Source organism: Meleagris gallopavo, chromosome 2 (genome assembly GCF_905368555.1).
Source record: "Meleagris gallopavo chromosome 2, MGAL_WU_HG_1.1, whole genome shotgun sequence".
In the NCBI taxonomy this organism is placed as follows: Eukaryota; Metazoa; Chordata; class Aves; order Galliformes; family Phasianidae; genus Meleagris; species Meleagris gallopavo.
Window position 1 is genome coordinate 35,425,085 of NC_139405.1, and position 20,384 is coordinate 35,445,468.

Here is a 20,384-nt window from a genome sequence, read left to right on the forward strand (position 1 = left end):
TTCAATTAATACACAGAATAAGATTATCAAGTCAGATCAACTAATTAATGAATAGTTTTTTTGCCTGCACTTAGATCAAAAATTCCTACTTTATATAATATCACAGTTCATTCCATAATTGCCAAAATGGTTCATCTCAAATTCCATGGAATTACAACTCCTAAAGAATCAGCTGCTGCAAATAAGAAGACAAAATTATTTCACAGATTCACAGACAAAAATCTCTGTAAGAAGGAAAGATCAGCAGATGCTGAATATTTTCTTAGCTTATGTACAAGGCTGACAACCCTGCACCACCTCTAAAATCAATTAACAAATTTGGGCATAGCATCTTAAATTGTAGTAGTCCAGTGCCACATAGCTGTGGTGACATTTTGGTTATCTAAAAAGTGTTCAGCTTAGTGGTTTAAACAGCTTACTTATTACATTATGGGAGAACATAATCTAAAGCTAAATTAATGCCAAAAAACTGAATTTAATGTAGGTAGAAATTCATAGAGTTAAAGCTAGATAAAGAGAGGAGACCATGCCTAGAAGGAGACATGCTGTCCTTCTGCGAAGCAAGTGCTATTATTGTCAGGCAATATGGTGAACCTGAGAGATGAGGAATCTAATCCAACATTACAGATCATTATTTCCCTTCAAGATTATACTGTAGGGTGAAAGTTCACCCTCATCTGTATGACATTTATTTCAGAGCACAAAGAGTAGAATGGCTATTCTTTTTGTCAAGATCCATTCTGGTATATTGCATTTAAGCAAATATTAAAAACCAACTTGCATATCTCTTTGAGCATAAAATTAATTGGTAGGGAAAACACAGAGTTACACAAAAGATTACTTTACAGCTCATTGATAAAGCAGAATAAGTTTATCTACCATTTACTGCAGGTCATCTCTCTTCACAGTTACAGTAATTCTTACTGGAGTCTCCTTCAAGTCAGTTTGATTTTAAAATGAACAATACAATAGATGTAAATATTACATACCCTTTAACTGACAGGTTAGATAGAGCCCTTTACTATTTTATTTTTTTATGATCTAATTATGGTATGTTATCAGGGTATCCCTGTGGTGTATTGAGAAGTGCTGTAAGCTTGCTGTGCCAGTTCTGCCTCTGCTGAATTGGTGCCACAGCAGGATGGCCTGAGGAGAGCTAACTGACATCTTGTGTGGTTTTGAGGCTTTTGTCTGGCTCAGCTAAAGCTCAGATCTGCCTGAAATATGCCATCACAACATACCTACACTATCCTCTTCGGACTCTACAGCTAACTCTTGTGGGACAGAACTTCCTAAAAAACTGAAACAGCATCTCTGCAATAGGAGGACCGATGAGGAAAAAGACAATGTGAAAATCCAAACACCTTCTAAGCAATTTTAGGCAGTCCCATGTAACATACCTGACCAATACTCCTTATAAATAGTAAATGCAGTATGAGCAAGTCTATTGCAAAGTTCGTGGAAAAGCTGCTTTCCTGCCTGTATGCAATCTGCCTCTTACTTTCTTACTTTAACTGTAAAGTAGCTTTCTGCAATCTGTGATGGAGCTACTACATTGTGCACATCATCGCTGTAGCATGAGGCACCCTCACTTCTAGTGGCCACCGTCAAGTAGTTCTGGGAGTGACTAACAGCAAAGCCCTCAGCAGTAGTTTCTTAATAGCCAAACCCAATCTCATTCAAAACTGGCCTTTGAATTTGCTGGATTATGCTCTGAAGCAGAATGGCTGGCTGGCAGTGCAGGTGTGCAAGTGTCAGGGCTTCCTGTGGTTTAAGATTTGACAGACTCCAGTTGGTGCCCCTAGATATTTGACAGTGATGTGGCAACACTGAGTGGTTGCTGATGAACAGGTTTGCAGTGATCATGCCTCTGTTTTCTGTTTTTGTTTTTTGTTTTTATCTTTTCCTCAGGGGAAATCGCTCACATCAAAGAGGTTAACCAGTCTAGTGCAGTCCTACTAAAAGGATCACCTTGTAGCATGGAAGCAGACTCAAATCATTATACATACTTTGTAGCTCACTGATTGCCTGAATCAGAGGACAGTAGAACAAGATGTTGCATGAGCAAGGACCTGACTTGTTTTCTTTTGTGTATACTAAGGCATTACAGACTCCGAGGGACTCTCTAGCCTTTCGATGCCTCCATTTCGAAAACTGTCTGCTCACTTCCTCCTTCATATCAAGCTGGATCTGTGTCTTTTTATTTTCTGCAAGCTCAAGTACAGTGAAAAAAAAGCTTCTGCTAGGCACAGTTTATTAAAAAAATACGTCAATCAAAAACTGGAAGAAATGTAAAAAATGCATATATTAATAAATATACATATGGCATCACATTTATTGCACAATAAATTAGCACAGAAGGTTTCATTTCACTGATGTATTCACACTGAGAAAGAAAGCCTGTGTCTTTGTCTGTTGTCTGTATATTCTGTTAATGTTTCTTGCATTTATTTTTATACCATATTTAAAAAAGAACACCTTTTACTCCAGTTGTATTAAAGTTGATCCTTCCTCTGTAAATTTGTGTATGTTTATATTGTTGTTTTATCTTTCATTAAAATATGCAGAGTCTCTTTCCTTTGGGAAGTTTGAGATTTTAATACTGAATCTGAAGATTAGTCCAGAGCAAAGCCATTTCCAAAAGTTACATACCTTGTGCTTTCTAAAAAGTGACATGAACTGGCATTTTCTTTCTCTGAGCGACACCTAACCAAACACACTTTATTGATAATCATTTACTCTTCATTTTCTTTTTAGCAAGCTAGTAGCAGTGAGACCTTTTCAGCTTGCTCATCATCACATAAGCAAACTTTTCTTTAAGCTAGATCAGGTCTGTAATTACGCAGTCTACACAGTCTGCTCAGCGATTCAGTTGCTGTCCAAGAGCAGATCAACTGAACTGCATTTTCTTAGGAATGGACGTGATCAAGTCTGGCTGAGAACATGAGTATGCTTTTGCTAAATATACACCATTTCTTCCTCCTTGCTGTCATGTGTGCCACAGTGCAACATTTTAAGCTGAAAAGGTGGTGGTTTGGAAGTGCTGAGACTAGAGCTCAAACCTTGGGTTGCAAATGAAGAAACCTGCAATTTTAACTCAGGGGCTCAGTTCAAGTGCGCTGTTGTATGTGTGTCTAATAGTGATATTCACTTAAGAGATCTACTCATAGGTTCACAGGAGCTTGTAGACATTGTCCGTGAGACAATGGATATAGAGCCTTCTGATGCTAAACGGAGCTAGAGCTATAATATCTCTGCTTGCAGAAGAGAAGAAGCATTTTTGAATAATAGATGATGTAAAGATAGTGGCAGAATCTCCTAGTAGAAAAGCAGTGGTGTGAACTAAGGCAAATGACAAATAGCTCCGGGGCATTATGTGGTGTGTAGGACAAATGTACTGAAAGAGCCTTTTTAGCCATGCACAGGACTGGCTCAGGACAGCCAGAGCCGGTACCATCTGTTGTACTCACTTTTGTGTGATATTGATAAACAGAGATCTTGTTCCAGAGGGACCGCTAAACCTAAAAATGTCATCTTTCCCCCCGCCCCCCCATTCCTGACACAAAACAAGCTGGCCGTAGACACAATCCAGTATTACATTTGAATAGATTAGTGCTGGAGTCATCTCGGTCAGCACCAGATGCCTACCTGCGTTACTGCCGCTGGGACAGGGCTGCTGTGGGCAGAAGGGAGCTAAGCTGTCATAACCCTGACTGCAGCATCCCCAGAGAAACGGTCTGAATAAACCTAGGAACAAACCTAGGAACCTAGGAATATTGTTCATCACCGTGAATGGCTTCTCCCCTGGTTTTTTGCTTGGTTGAGATTTGGGAGAAGGGAAGGGAATTTGTTTTTTTTTTTGTTGTTCTTTGTTTTCACATGCTGTGGTGTTTCTGGTTTTCAACTAGGATAATAATCACTGCGTTAAAGTGTTGCAGTTTCTGTCAGCACAATGCTTCCAAGCTGAGTTTTATCACAGAACACTGGTAATGCCCATGAGAGCTTGATTTTATCAAGAGCTCCATCTAGGTCAAGTCAAAATATTCTGTCTACGGAGGCTAGATGAATTCTAATAAATAGTCACACTGAACCCCAGATCTTAAACTCTGAGATTTAATTTTCCTTTACTGCAGAAATGAGAGCTCTGAGGCATGAACTTGGGGCCAGGACATCCACAGAAATTTGAGCTCTGTTTCACTTCTCAGTGCCAAATGGAGATATTTATTTCCCAACTCCTGCTGCCACCGATTGCATCAGCTGGTATACTGCCTGCTTTTCCTTAGGATTTAACTAATTAGATACCAGTGTCTGCTTTGAAGAATCACTCCCATCAAATAACTAGCATTTCAGATTCACGCATTAAATATTTCATGCAACTTTACCAGAAAGAAATTATTATTTTTATTTCTTCTCAAAGCATTTTGCAACATTGTCCAGACAAATACGTGGATTATTTGTATCCCTAGACCCATTTCATTCTAGTTCTTCTTTTGCCTCAGAAGATATGAAGCTTATACTGAATGGCAGTCTTTTCCTGTATTTGCACAGGAATTAACACAATGGCTATAAGGTAAAAGTATGCATTAAAGTAAGGATTTCAAAGTAGTCAGGGAGCTCTATCAAGGTTTCATTTGAGCCTGTGTTTCCAGTGATGCAACTCCACTGTTACCTGTGAGTGAATCTGGCTGAAAATGAAAACCAAACAAAACCTGCTCTGCAGCCAGTTGATTTTTAAAGGGTTTATTTGAGATCTTTTCATCCCTCCACTGATCACTGTCATCTGTCAGTGCTGCCACAGTGGGAATGGCACAATATCCTTTTACTTCCCCACTGAGAAAAGATAGTTGTTGTTTTTTTTCAAAACATTATGAAAATTCACTTCCATAAATTAGGATTAACCCAGGGTAAGGTTTATTTGTTCTTACTGGGGCAACCACCGAGCAGATGAAGTATAGCTTTGGTTACACAATGGTGTATCCATTAGGAAGTCCAGTGAGGTCACAAATCTGTTGAGGAAAAATAAGAACCAAAGGAGAAATCCAATGGGAAGGGGCTGTGCTCTTTGCCTCCTGGGCAGAGTCATCAGTCAGCACCTCCTGGCACCTCCCAGGAGGCTGGAAGCATCCTGCTTTTCATTAAAGGAACCACTTGACCTGAGAACAGCAGAACAGTCATCAGACCTTGTGTAAGATGTCATTAAAAGCTGCTCCTCGAACCTACGAGACCAAAAAAGGAAGGAAAAGGCCTTAAAGAGGGAAGAGAGAAGGAGCAAAATGCTGAGCTGAAAGAGCCATGGAGACTGGCCAAAAATTAATGAGCTGAAAGTGAAGACAAAAGAAAGAAATGAAAATTAATTGCAGTGACCAGAACAGAACTGATGAGGGAGGAGAACTCATGCACAGAGCAGTTGGGTGCTGGAGAGGCAGCATGCCACTGTTGAGACGCCAGCGCCAGGCAGGGCTGCCAGCAGAAACCATCCAACGGCACCAGCTGCGGCTGCTCCTTCAGACATTTTTCTTCTGAAAGAAAGCGCTTAATACCAAATATACGGAATTGCTTTGTTCAAACTGCACTCCTAATATTATTTGAAATCGCAAGGCATAAATGCCAAGTAGTTCTCCAACAAATAACAGATAGGAGAGCAAAAAAGAGTTCCAGAAAATGAGAACTGCAGGAATGCATTTAGAATATTCACTTATTAAAAATATGAGTGAAAGCCAAAGCGATGACTGAAGTGAGAGAAGGCTGTCTTATTTAAGTAACAGTTGGGAATCGTCAGTGATTTTTTGTGGCTCTACCATTTGTTTATCTTTATGCCAAGTTATTAGCAGCTGTTTGAATTTAGACTTAAAAATTACCATATTTTTAATTTGCTTTCTAGCTAGAGATGTCATGCATAGAACCAATACCACTGAACTACTAACTTAAGTGCATAAAACAAATTTTGCTAAAGGGAATTTAATAGTTAAGGGACATTTCTAAAATACGGTTTTAATCTGAAGATCTTTAAGGGAAATTGCCAATAGTTTATTTGAACATATTCTATGTCCATAATTCATTTAAGTGTGTTGCTAAATAGTTCTGATTTGCCTTTTGATCTGACTAGGATGAACAGATTAATGCTTTTGTCTCCTTTGAGTTGAAGATACACTGAAGAAGCCCAATAAAATCTTCTTTGCTTCAGTTTATCCCTTTAGGTTTTGATGAGGCTGCTGCATTGACTATAATAAAATGTCCCCTCTGTTATTGCTTAAAATGGCCACTGCAATGCTGCAGCCTCTTTCGGTGTATCCAAGGAGATATTTCCTTACTGATGTGGGTTGACTCCTTTGCCCTCCTCCAGACTGGAGATGTTATGGATCTTTTATGGAGGACAGCACCCCGTGGAGGCCACAGTGCTCCTGCCCTGGCTCCTAGGAGGAGGACTGTTGTTCATGTTGTGCCAGCTGTGTGTCTGCCTATACACAAAGTGGCAGAGCTTGCCCCTGTTGCAATAGGTGGTGGCTGCTGAACTGTGTTGGCTTACGAGGCACTGTGATTTCCCAGTCTTTTGTGGTAACACATAGGTGTTATTCCCATTGGTGTGTAGAGCATTATTCCCGGGTCAGTGAGATGTCTTCAGTTGTTCATTGAGTAGCATCCTAGTTTTTCAGACTGTACTTTTCTTTTACCAAGGTCACTTTTTTTTTTTTCTTTTTCTTTTTTTTTTTTTTAATTTAGGTTGTGAAATATTTGTATTCCTTTTTCCTGCTGGTATTTATTTGGATGAGTGGGAGTGAGGAATCCACTGTTCAAACTTGTTAATGCTTAAACATGAATGGTAGTGACATAAGGGATCTGTATATACAGATCATTAAAAGAAATTGCCATGACAATAGACTCTGGGAACCTGCAAAAATTATTTACAAGGGTAAACATGGATAATAAATATCAAATAATATTCAGACACAATTGTAAATGTTACCTTGTTAGTGGCATTTGCACAATTTTTATTATACATATTCTCTGCTCACCAAATATACTCTGATGCATTCACCTTGTCTCTCTCTTTCTTTTTTTTTTTAAATTGATTTTGAAATTTCTCATTATGTTGATGTCACTTTTTCAAAACAAATGCTGTTTACCACCCTTGCTATTAACCCTGTGGCTGCTGCTTCTGCTATGTCATGTGAATGAAGCCTTTCATTATTCATGTAACTTTTCTATCCACCTCTTTACTCCTTTTCTCCTTTCCTTTTTGAAAGATGCACAGCAATGGCATTTTTAATATAACTTGCTTTTCCACCTTTTTATTGAATGCATAATCTGAAGTCTATGACATTTCTTTGAGTTCGTCTATTTTTATGTTCTGTTCTTTATATGGCTCATCTCTTCTTTTAGATTCTCTTTCTTCTCTTCCCCTCCCCCCAGATAACACCTTTTTAGGATTCTCAGTCTCTTGTGGTTCTTTTCCTTCACAGTGACCACAAATGCTCTTTGCACTTCCCTCCTCTGCTTTATGTTTCTTGGACTTGAAAGAAATTGCATGAAAATAAGGAGAAAACATTAAAGAAAAGGATGGTCAGCAACTGGTGCCAGAGCTGATTCACATAATGCCTCTGACCATGACCTGATCTCGCAGCACCTTCCTATTCAGCTTCCACCAACTCTCCACTCTTCCTCCATTCAGTGCTCCAGCCAGTGCTTCCCCAAACTCCCCACTTTAGAGGATGGCTGTTAGCGATGACACCTTCTTTGCTGAAAAAGCCCTCCAGATCTCTCCATAAAGGCAGGAACCCACACCTCATTGGGACTCCTATACTTATATTGAGCATGATTCCACTGATACAGTAATGGAGCTGTGGAGCGTCTGGCCTTGTCTTCTTTCTCTCCCAATTAAACTTGGCTAACATTGGTAAACAGCATTTAAATGACATATATGACTGAAGTAGAGAAGATGTGGTGCCTACAGGGCCCAAGCAGATAACAGGTGTGGGAGGAGGAAGGGCCTGGTGTGTTGTCCTAGGGAAGCCCAATGAGCAAGCCCTGATATGGACCTGAAAGGAGGTAGGAGGGAGCTGGATATTCTTTAGCTCAGGTGCATTGATCAGGTATAGACAAAAGGAAGTCTAGTTGTGTTACTCTGGATGGGGTGGAGGTGCAGGACCAACTGCAGGCATTTGTGTTTCAGAGTAATTGGGAGCTTGGATTTCCCTCCAAGCAACAGAGGGGTGGGAGAGTTGACAGGGTAATGCAGAACACCTGGAACTTTCCTTAACAAGGAAAATATCTGTAGGAGACAGAAAGGGAGCTTAAAGCTTAAGATTAGCAAGTGTTTCTAAATATTGATCCACTAATGAACTGATGTATGGAAGCCCATGGTGTACAGGCAGCTTTTTGAAGGAAGAAATGTAAGTCTCTAGTTTCATCAACAGATACCCTTTTTAAAAAAGGTTCCGGTGTTTTAAAAGGTGGCACTATCAGTCAACTGTTGAATATACAGTGAAGGCAATTAGATAATGTTTACTTAATGATGAAACTGGTTTCTAGCAAGACAGTTTTAGGGATGCATTTATAGTTGTTAAGGCAGTTAAGGTTGGTCCTTTTCTTCTTCACCCCACCTGAATCACTTAACTAGCCTGGCTGGGTCTCTGGCTAGATCTCCTCTCGACTCCCTTCTCATTTCTTTTTCTTCATCCTTTTCTGTCCCTGTTCCAAAACCCAGACCTGGGGCTGTCACTGCAGCTTGCTCCTACTTGGTGCATGTGTGGGCAGGAGGGATTTTGATTTCTATGTTTATTTTTTTTGCCTGTAATGGGAACACATACTGTCAGACTTTCATTTTGTTCCAAAGAGCTTCTTCACAGTGCAATTCCTGTCATACAGACTGATATGATCTGTTTTTTTTTCTTTTTGTATTTGTCTACTATTGACACTTAGATGTCTTACTTGGATGAAAAAAGATTATTTTTTTTTCAGAAAAAAAAAAAAAAGAAAGTTCTGATTATTTTTTTTTTTTTCTGATTATTTCTAAAATTTCTGTTGGTCAGAGCAGACTGGAACTAAAGACAAACTAATTGACCAATACTATCTACTCTGACCTCACTGCCATGTTAAAACTGCACTTTGGGGTTCCTGTCTACAAGGAGAGCTGAGTATCTGCTGATCTCCCAGTGCCTCTGGTGGCATCTTCCACTGCCTCCTCCTGCCCCAACCTCCCAGCAGACCTCCACTGCAATTGGAGATGTGAAACCTGCCAGGGCTGACTTAAAGTGCAATCAACTTTTGCTCAGTGGGTACTATCATGTTTGCTGTCACCTGTGTTGCTTCTTTGGTACAATAAGATGTGGTGTTTTTTTTTTTTTTACTTCTGAAAGATGTTTTTGATGATTCCTCTCACTCCTGCCCACCCCACCTCCTATGTGGGGCGTGCACATGTCTCTTGGAAGCTTTTGAAGTCTCTTTCCACCAATGACATAGATGGGGCAGAGCGACTTTGATCACTCTATGTCTTTTCATGAGCCCTAGGAAAGAAAAAACAAAGGTTTGAAGGCCAGGAGACCCAGAAGAACAAATAAAACAAGGAAGGAGGAATGAACAGAGCACAAAAATAACCTCTGCAGTAGTGGCACTGGTACCATTATTACAGCCACCAACTTCTGCCTCCTGCAAGCAGCTCTGGGTGGCTGCAGCCTCTGCTCTGTGTGTCCCAGTAAAGCTCTGGGGGAAGCAGCAGAAGAGAGGGAGATGTGGACTGCACACACTTGCTGATATTGCTTGGCACAGAGAAATAAAAGGCTGAGGTCAGGCGCCAGAGGTGCTTGATCTGTGTGCTCTTCAAACCGTGCAAAGCCCACCATATTTACTTTTCATCTAAAGAAAGTTTGCATTGTGTAAAAGAAAAGAAGGAAGAAGAAAACCAGCTAAGTTCCTGGTGTGGCAAAGACTTATAAAGTTGCCATTGTGTCCCTTTCTTAGCCCTGACAGCACCTGTGCCAAGATGGAGCTCTGTGCCCCTCCTTGCTGAGGCACTGTGATCCTGTGGCTGCCTCCAAGTTCCTACTTAGTCAGAGAAACATTGCCTGCAGCACTCAGCACCTGTCCTCAGTGCCATGCAGTGCTGGCTTCTTGAATCAGCCTTCCCCTGGGCTCTGCAGCACTCTGTTTATTGGTACTGACGTGGCAGCACCAGCACAGTCAGCATATCAGCACACATCTGCCACAATACGGCCAAGGTTTTAATTCTGCTAAGGATAAAAGTATAATCAGAGCAGTAGCACTCACTTGGATTTGTGTAATGGTTTAAAATACAAATTTTGTATGTGCATTGGATGGAACATTTTTGGTATCCATTACAGTCTGTCATCTAAGAAATCTAAATAGAGCATAAAATCAAAACCAAAGGAGCAGCATCAGTCAAAACAATTTTCTTTACCATAGCAAAGCAAACAGTTTGGTGCTGTAAAAGGGTGGGGGTGTTTGTTTTGTTTTTTTTTGGGGGGGGGCTGGAGGGGTTGAGGGGCGGGAGGGGGTACACGGGCTGGTTTGTTTTTGCTTTTTGATTGATTCTTTTGTTGTTATTTACTTTCTCCCCTTCCCAAATCGTTCTGAAGTGATCGTTTTTCCATTCTTTCCGTTTGGATTTTCCTTCTGATTAAGCCTTGCTGAGAACTGCTGCTGACGGAAAGAAAACACAAAAAGTCCCTTTCATTTCACCTAGCCCTCTCACGCTACGGCCCTGTGGGAGCGGCCCTGTCGCTCTCCAGCCCGGCCTGGGCGGCTGCTGACACCTCGCGGGGACGCGCGGCCCCGCAGGCGGTGGCGCTCACCGCGCGGTGGCGCTGTGGCGAGGGACGGCGCCCCCACCCGGAACCGTGGGGCAGGAGCGGGGCCTCGGGGTAAGGCGTGTGCTGATGCGTTGTGTGCAAATATACGGGTTTCTCGGGCACCGATCTCAGGCTATCTTTGCCCTCTTTCTCACACCATCCGTGTGTTGGGATTGCTGAAAAGCAGCCTCTGTTACTTCAGCCGTGTCCGTACGTTGTTTTTTTGCATACAGAATTGTAGCTTTACCCTGGGGGCTGTGTGGGATCAACGGGCTGTACACCCCGGTGTCCTCTGAACTGTTTATCAGGGAGGTTTTTCTATGGAAAATCATGTAGTGGGAAGATGGTCTTCCCCTCTGGATGGAAGGAATGGCTTTGTTTAACCCCAGCCCTTGTAACAGATGGATAACTTTCATTATATGATGTTTAATGAAAAATAAGTACTTATATGTAATATCTTTTATGTCTGGACCAGATGCTATGTAAAGCGATTGTCCCAGCTTTAGGGAATGGAGTTAAGCTTATCTTTGCTTGGATATATGGCACTCCGCTTTGAGATGGTGTCACTTAATAATTTCTGCCACATGTTGTTATGAGTAGGACGTTTTTGTTTCTTTACTGTGTTTCCCTCAAGTCCTGCTGGATAATATTTCAGATGGTCACGGTCAGAAAAAGCGTGTGACAACTTCCAGATGTGCAAATAATCAAAGCGACCTGCAGATCTGAGGGAACACACCAACAAACAAATGAAGGATAACTCAAAGGACTGCACTCAAAGTGGGGGGTCACATTATGAGGTGGGGCAGCAGGCAGGAGGACGTTCCCGGAGTACTCGGAGACTTCACTCCTGTCTGCATCGTTTGGTAAAACTGAGTCTGGTGATGTGGCTGGGCAGGCACAGGAACCGAAAACAAGGGGTCTGGTTGTGGATTTCACACAGCTTAAAGCGGTGCTGGCTTCCCAGGGAGAAGGAGGGCTGATGGTTGTGCTGGTGAGTGAGTGTAGCCGTGTGGTGCTGCGTGTACAGAGCAGCAGGATGCAGGCTGCATGTGGCTAACTGCTACACACAGGCAGCACAGCTCTGTCTTTGTCCACGGTAGGAACAGATCTCCCACCCCACAGTGTCCTACAGCAATTCTGCTGGTGCCTTTGTGTACATGAGCATGGGAGTGCCTGCTGCAGACAGCACGTTCTTTGAAACAGATGTGCTCTGCTGCTGCCTGCTGTGTGTGCGACTGGCACAGCGCTGCTGGAAAACTGGTCTTCAAAACCTCCTATGAGGAGCACTGACAGAGCAAGCATTAGTAGTAGTATTGCCGCTGTCACTGCTACTGCTGCTCCCAGCTATGGGCATGGTTTAGTGATGGTTTAGGAAGGTCAGCTTGGTGCTTAAACTTGATTATCCTGAAGCCTTTTCCCATCTAGATGATGCAACGACCGTACCACTAATACTACTATTACTAGTAATTTGTGCTGGCTCAAAACCTGTCAGCTGATGATGGAAGAAGGAAGATCTGGTTGCTTCCAGGGAAATGCTGGATTTTTGGAAGCTGCTGTGATTCCTGCAGGCCATTTAGTGACAGAGCTGATGTTTTTGGAGCATTACAATGTGGAAGACTGCTGCCAAATACTTCTTCCTTCCTAGCAAGGCTTTACATAACTTTTTGTGTAATCCTATACGATCTTCTACCACTTGGGAGAAGCTTGATGAAGCAAGCTAGCAAAATGAGATGCATGCTAGGAAAAGAAACAATTTTGTGACAGTTTGTCTCTCATCAGAGGTGGCTTTTGTCAGTCAGGCTCGCCTTTCTGCATTCTCCAAGGATTTGGAAAACTGGCAAGATTGTTCTTTGACTTTGTACTAAAGAATCACATTGTACCTACATAGAAATTGAAAAGAGCAATATCCTTCTCACCTGGGACAAATCATGGTGCCCATCTGCATGGAGCAGAAGCCCAAGTCAGATAACTGTTAGAACTGTATGAAGTGTATGGCCTCAGAGGCAGCATTTCACAACAGAGGCAAACAGTCTACAGAGCCTCCATGGACCAAAAGGTGAGGAGGTGCTGCAGCTCACAAGGACACCAGTATCTTGATGTGCTGAAAGAAGGTGATGGCCATGACCTGGGCTATGGAGAAGATATTTGTGGTGATGGATCATCTCTGTCCCAATTCATGGCTGTAAGACAAGGATAAAAACGTCTTTTAATATGAAGTTTGGCAGCCTATGTTCATCTAGTTGAAATATCAACAGCACGTGCATCCATCATTTATAATGTGGTTGTAAAGACAACCAGGTCCTTCCCCACGTCCACAGAGAAAGCTGTAATTACCTAAGTTTGACAAAATAAAAATGGAAACCATTCACTGCACTGGAAGCTGAATCAGAAACATGGTAAGGAAATTAAAGTCTTACCAACCAGAAAAGCATGGGAGAAAAAAAGCAAGCAGCTTCTATCAAATACCCATCTGTTTCTATGCTGAGTGTATTTTTTACTGAAGAAAAAATGTCTTGTGTTTGTGCTCAGTGAATGCTGATGTTTTTCACAATGGCGGAAAAATCCTGGTTCTTTCTTCCTTGTTTTTTGTTTGTTTGTTTGTTTTGTTTTGCTCTTAAAAACAAAAAAATTGGAAGAGCTTCTTTTTCTTTTTCTTTTTGACAGACTCTTTGGATCATTAAGAATCATTTGGGCAAAGGTGCACTCCCAGCAAGTTGGTTGTTCCGTTCCCAGGGTTGGTGTGGTTCAGATCCTGTGTTTGCTCTCCAGTCAGGATTCCATAATTTAGAAAGACTTGCATTTTGTTCTTCAGAAGATGTGTCTATCTCTGTTATGGATTAAAAAGACAAAATATGCCTTTCATGTTTATTCTTCCAACAAGGGCTCATTTTTGAAGTATTTGCTAGTCATAGAATTACAGTCACATTTCTTAACAGGTTGGGATTTTTTTCTTCCTAAAACTCAGACTCTGTCCTTCCTTAATGTAAGACTTCTTGGAGCTGCATTTACCTGACCAGAGTTTGTCATTTCATTCTCATCGTTAATATGTATTTTTTGCACTCATAAAATACATTGCACTACTAAAATCATTTTGTCAGGGCAGAAGGTGCAAATTAAAATATTCTCACAGTGGGAAGTCCTCAGGTATAACTTTCATAACAAAAACTCCCCGTTCATTTCCAAACTAATTGTAATTTACAATGAAAAGATAAGTATTTCCTCTTAATACTACCTAGATGTGATATTCCCAACATTTCATATGTGAATAGTCTTTCTCTGAGTTTTGTAGCTCTTTTAATTTCCTGGCCATAATAAACCTACCCTGTGACTCCAGAACCCACTCAGGAAAATCTACCAAAAAAAAAAAAAAAAAATCCACAAAAAACCTCTACCCATTATTGTCAGTGTTCGCGTATCTTCTAATTTGCTTTCCCATTTTTCTTTTATTTGTTTGCAGTTTTCTCTTTACCTTGCAAACTTCTTCCTTCCCTCTCCCTCCTCTTTATTCAAAGTCCCTAGTCTCTCTCACGTATTTTAATAACCATCATTCTCATCTGCTGACTTCAGTTCTCAGCCAAACCCTGGTAAAGTCAACAGAAAGGCTTTCCCTGGAATTCTAGATGTGTTTTGTCTTTCTGTTTTGTTTTTGTTTCTTTCTTTCCTTCCCTTATTCCTATTGCTGCCTGGCTGACTGATTTAAAAAAATATTTTCAGTACAGCTTGTCCTCAGTTGACTAAACTGGTAAATAATGGATAAATATAGTTTTGATTGAGAACAGCTTTCTGGCAAAGATGGAATGCAGCACTAAAGAAGAATTTTTCGCACCTTTAGTCATAAGATTTGGTTATTTAAATTAAAACCAATTACTTAACCTGCCTGTACAGCACACAAAAATCATAGATGTCCTTGTACTGTACTCTGTGCTGCCTACGCTACACTGGCTGCAGCAACCAGGTGGTAATTTTATTCTGTGAAATAGAAATTGCCTGGGTTTATTTCTTTCCTCATATTAAAAGCAGCAGAAATCTAATTTAGATATTTAACCAAAGGCTTGGCCTTCTTTTTCCCAGTGTTTTTTTCACCATCTGGAAAGGAAATGTTTTTCTGTCATAAGCTCCAGGCTTCAACATGTAATAATCGTATTATGAATTCTTCAGTGTCTTCAGTCTGGCTACCTACCTCTGTAACTCAGTCCTGCTGTGACAGTACTGTCTTCATAGCAAAATGCACTTATTCGACCCACTAAAGGAACACTACTGTGTTTGTTAGGGTGAAGCTTCACATTTTGCCTAAGAACCATACAGAAGACTTTTAATAAATATATTCTGTGCGTCCATTCACACAAAGGATCTAGAAATACATAGTAAAAGTAAAAATCTAACTCACAGCAGTAATATGAATGTAAGTCATTGTATTTTGAATTTTTACGGCAATAAATTATAGCAATAGTTCACACAACCCAGTTATTATCTCAGATTGCAGAATCACAAAAACAATCTGAGTCATCCTGACCTGATTCATGTTCAGTTCCTGTTTTGGAAGGCTTCCCTCACCATCATACAGGCTGGTAACATTTTTTCGTGTGAAGGCTAAATTCTGTGCAACAGCTCCTCAGTCTATGGCAGAATCTGCAGCATGAATCATGGAAAATATGCATCCCTGGTTATTTGTAGCTGGTTATTTTTGCAGAAATTCATGTGGCAGAGGAGCCGTGAGATTTTTTTTTCTACATGATATACAGGAGCCTGATGAAAATAGTTTGATGGAGACCTATCTGACACGTCAAGAGACACCCAGCATCTGTAAAAGGAAAAAAGAAAGCATAGAACATTATCACAGAATGGTTTGGATTGGATGGGACCTTAAAGATCAATCAGTTCCAATCTCCTTCCGTGGCCAGGGCTTCCCCCCACTAGCTCAGGCTGTCCTGGGCCCCATCCAACCTGGCCTTGAGTGCCTCCAGGGATGGGGCACCCACAGATTCTCTGCGCAACAATGTCAGGTCTTCTGAGGAAAAAATTTCCTGTTAACATCTAAGCTAATTCTTCCCTCTTTTAGTTTAAAGCCATTCCCCCTTGTCCTGTCACTATCAAATCACGTAGAAAGCTGATCCCCCTCCTCCTTGTGAGCTCTCTTCAAGTACTGGATGTACACAATGTGCTCTCCCTGGAATCTTCTTTTTCTCCAAGCTAAACAAGCCCAACTCCCTTAACCTTTCCTCACAGGAAAAGTGTTCCAGCCCTCTGATCATCTTTGTTGCCCCCCTCTGGATCCACTCCGACAGCTCTGCATCCCTCCTGTGCGAGGGGCTCCAGGCTTGGATACAATACTCTAGATGGAGCCTCACGAGGGCAGAGTAGAGGGGGACAATCACCTCCCTGTCCCTGCTGGCCATTCCTCTTTTGATGCAGCTCAAGATACTGTTGGTTAGCCTGGAAAGACTGAGTATGAACCATTTTCAGACAGAAAAAAATCTACCTTTGTGAGTAAAACAGGGCAACTGAGACTTGTTTCCACTGTTCTCCCAGGGTCCTCTTCGAGTTCTATCATTTAGTTCTCATAAAACTTTTATTTATTTTTGTTGCAGCTTTATCTATGTATAATCTATTATTTCAGATAGTACATGGAGGATATATTATTTCAATTAGTAAATGAAGCTGATTAATTAATAAATGGCTTTGTCACTCTCGGCTGAAAAGCACAACAGACTTGGAGAAAATGATTTCTGTTTGCCAAGCTTCCTTGCATCACTATGGAGAGATATCTCTGGTGTGAAAATGCAGTGCAGTTAACTCTGTTTAATATCTTAGACATTAAGTGAATAATAACTTGTGACTTCAGGAAAATGAAGCCAAACAAAATAATAGTGTTACAAACTAATGTTTCTGCAGTGGAACATTTCAGCAGGGAACAGCTTATGTCTGGTAGTATCCTGCAAAAATATGGTGCTGCTTTACTAATCACTAATGACGGGCAAGAGAATAAAACCATCGCTTAAAACATTGGCAAATATTACAAAGATTAGGGTTATCATATATAATGAAGATAAAAGGATCTCAAGCAGAGAAAATGTGAAGCGCTTGGTCATTTGATGGCAGCTGAATGAACAATAGTCATTTCTACTGCTGACAAAGATGAGCTTGGACATAGAGGAACGCAGAGTATAGGCTGTGCCTGCTGGCAGGAGCACTCTCCATAAGAACTTTAAACAGAATGTGTAGACCCGTGTCCAGATCATCAGCTGAACACAAAGGAGAAAAGCTGGTCCAAAACTGCTGTGATTCCTGTGGATAAGAATTTTTGACAGGGAAGTCTTGTTTCTTTGACACATGTGTTGAGCTCTGAAGCATCCCATTTGCTTCAGGCGCTCTTAAAGTCCTTCTGAAAGACAACAGCACTTAGAGCAGCTAAACGACTGGAAAGGACCTTCCAGTAGAAGCTTTGAGTACCCAGTCCTCTGAGCTTAAACATTAAAGAGTGACCAATCATGGTCGGTAAGTGTTTACTTCAGGACTAGGGCTCTTCCCATCTAGCAAACAAAGATATAAAAAAGATCTGGTGGCAAGAGTTGGACAATTTTACAGGAGGAAGCAGCTACACCAGTGATATATGCATCTACTGGCATGGACAGCAATAAGATACTGTGGCTTTTCTTTCATTCATAATTTTTAAACCGAGAATAGATGTTGTTGTTGCTTTTTTAATCTAAAAGATGTACTCAAGTTTAAATTGGATCTCATTCAAGGATGTTCTGTGTCCTAAGTTATGTGATTATGTGACCACATGGTGACTCCTAGTTCTGTAATCCAAAAATCTTTCCTCTGACAAATAAGGCTGGAGGAGCTGTTATTCTGGTTGAAACTTTGCATTCAGTGGTGCTCATTATGTTTACTGGGGTCAGCGCTCACCTTTGTTCCTTCCTCTGACCCAGCATAGCGCTGACTGGTGACCACTGCAGAGCTGCACTAGGCAGACCTCTCCTGCCTAGGTCAAGGATGCTCCTTTTTCACTCATTTCTCTCCTCCCAGGCTGGAACCCCACATTCATTTTTCCGAGGAGCCAGGAACCACCTTGAACACGGGAACTTCTGTAGCGCTTTGAGAGTAACCATTCATAAAGACCTTACAGCTCTGAACTACAGCACGCACAAAGAACACTTTTTTTCTAGTGACTACAAAATGCTTCCATAGGCTCTGCTTAACCGAAACCTCTATTAGCACTGAGCAGTAGTGGAGCTTTGTATGTTAGCCACTAAGGATTTATGTAGGAGGTAACTGTCATTATGTGTTCTCCTCAGAACCACCTGCACTATTTCAGAAGAAAATGAAGCTCCAATCAAGCTGCTCGGAGATTATGAAATACTCAGATGTAGAACGCCCAGCTTCCGTGGTATAGCCATGGGGATGCAGTGCAAAATACTGCTAAGCAGGCATTAGTCTCAAGCATTGCACTGACTGGTCATATGGATACAAAAAGTTCACAGAAAAGCCTGCTCTTGTGAACTTTCAGCCAGCATTTGCAGACTAAGCCATAGGTTATTCATACGATAAATGGATGCATATCTGTCAGAATGTTTAATAAAGATAATATATGAGAAGCATGAAAAATTCATTTTCCTCTGCAGTAAAAATATGTTCCCTCTATTGGATATAGGTCAGTGACAATAGCAGTTTAAAACTTTTGAAGCTTTGATGTTCAGAAAATGGTATTTTGACAGAATTATATTAAAGATACGGGTCTTGGAATGGAAACTATCAGGTCAGATGAAACAAAAATCTGATGAAGTAATGACTCAACTGTGCTTAACTAATATATAAACCATTTAAATATGATATTGGTACCAAAAGGTAAACTGAACCATGGAAAATGATCCAGCAAAATCTACTTTTTAATAAATAGTCTTTGTCCCCAAGAAAGCCTGGGGAGATTGTCTTTATGTTAACAGCTACAGCAGAGGGTGGTTTGGGAAAACTGGGAGCTGACATGAGCTAGAGGTAAAGAAATACAGAACTACTGTAAAAGCTACAGATCCATTTTCCACAGGCATAGTTTGATGTGTAAAGTCTCCCACTCCTGCCCACGGGATGCCCTCATACCTGACTGCTGTGAAACTGTTACACAAGGTGAGGAGCGCTGCTCTCTGAAGGTCTGACTGGTCTGTGAACAGGAAAAGAATTCCAAGTGGGAGGACTGTGGTGAGCAAGTGAACTACTGATGTCTTTCTTTTCCAAAACAATCACTGGAGTGTTATCTTTGAAATCTTTTCTTGCAGACTTCACAAAATAAAGGGCAAGGATACTGTGAGGATGTATGGGCAACTCATGTGCATCTTGAAATCTGGGCAAATAATACTATTGGTTTTAAAAGGTCAGATCAGCTGTTTCTGGTTTCACTATTGAGAGTATGCTCAACCTGAAAAAGGCAAATGCTTATTTGGCCCACAGTTACCATATAAACTCAAACAGCTTGCTCTCTGCGTGTTTTCTATGTGTTTTCTCTCTTCCCTAAAGCATCAAGCAAGGAAACATGAATTTTACTAAGCAAATAGCATGAGTTTGCATCTACATTGTCAGAATAATAGTGATTTTTGTTTCCTGGATGGTCCGAATAGACTTGAACACGACCTCCAGCTCCAGGCCTACATTTACAGTCTTGCTGTGAGCACAAATGATTCCAATGTGGTAAGATAAGTTGACAATACTATTTCCTCTCCATCTAGTAATTGTAACGGTTGCCACTCCAATACACCAAAGAAGTTTTCAGATGTAGTATCTCCACATATCTGCATTTCAGATTTTTTTATTAATACCAATTCACTTTACATTTTACATTACACTCAATGTCTGCATTAACTGTTTATATTTGAGCTCACTAACAATGGATGGGAGGGAATTGAGAAGAGGGAAGAGACTAAAGTATGTTCTGGGTGTATCAGTAGCATTATAGGGTTAGGTCCCAGAGTCTGAATCTGAGGAGTCTTTGACAGCACACTTTCAGTCTAAGACCTGAAGTGGTGGTTGCACATCATCACTGGAGCTACTGTTGCAGTTCTGATGATTGGACTCCATTCTCTGCCACTGACAGCAACTGCACCTTCAGCAAGAGCTCTGACACTCTGTAAGCACAAACCTGCTCAATTAGCTTGCTTAATTCTTTTCACACAAGTGCATACAAAACACTTCTACCCTAGCTGTTTCATTCTAAAATGATGCAAAGGTGCAAGTGCTTCTTGCTGCGAGAAGTCTCCAGGAGGCCTGTTTTTTGGAAAGAGGTAAGTAATGGAGGAAATGGACTGGCAAAGGTGCGAAGGAGCATTCCTCAGAGCAAGAAGTTACTGTACATCTCTGGTTTGTTTATTGCAGAAAAGAACAGTGACAATAAATGCTGGTTTACTACTATTGTTAATATTAGACAAGGAAATGCCAGAACTAGTTGCAGACCAAAGATGTCACTCAGTAGGACTGTTTATTAGAATAGCAGAAGGGTAAGGCAGCTGATGGAAAACATGTCTGTCAACAGTTTGGTGTGACAGACAATCCGTTCCCGTGCTGCCATGTGCTACAGATATCTTCTTTACA

The 20,384-nt window shown here is 41.1% G+C and overlaps 1 protein-coding gene across 1 annotated transcript in view; it reads left to right on the forward strand.

Annotated features, from left to right (window-relative positions):
• RGS7 (regulator of G protein signaling 7) overlaps window positions 1-18,588 on the forward strand; it is a 227,026-nt gene extending 208,438 nt beyond the window's left edge. The window contains exon 16 of the mRNA XM_085219651.1: window positions 17,835-18,588. Coding sequence (XP_085075777.1) covers window positions 17,835-17,996 — 162 coding nt within the window. The 3' untranslated portion in view covers window positions 17,997-18,588. The remainder of the gene's footprint in view (window positions 1-17,834) is intronic.
• Window positions 18,589-20,384: the final 1,796 nt, after the last annotated feature.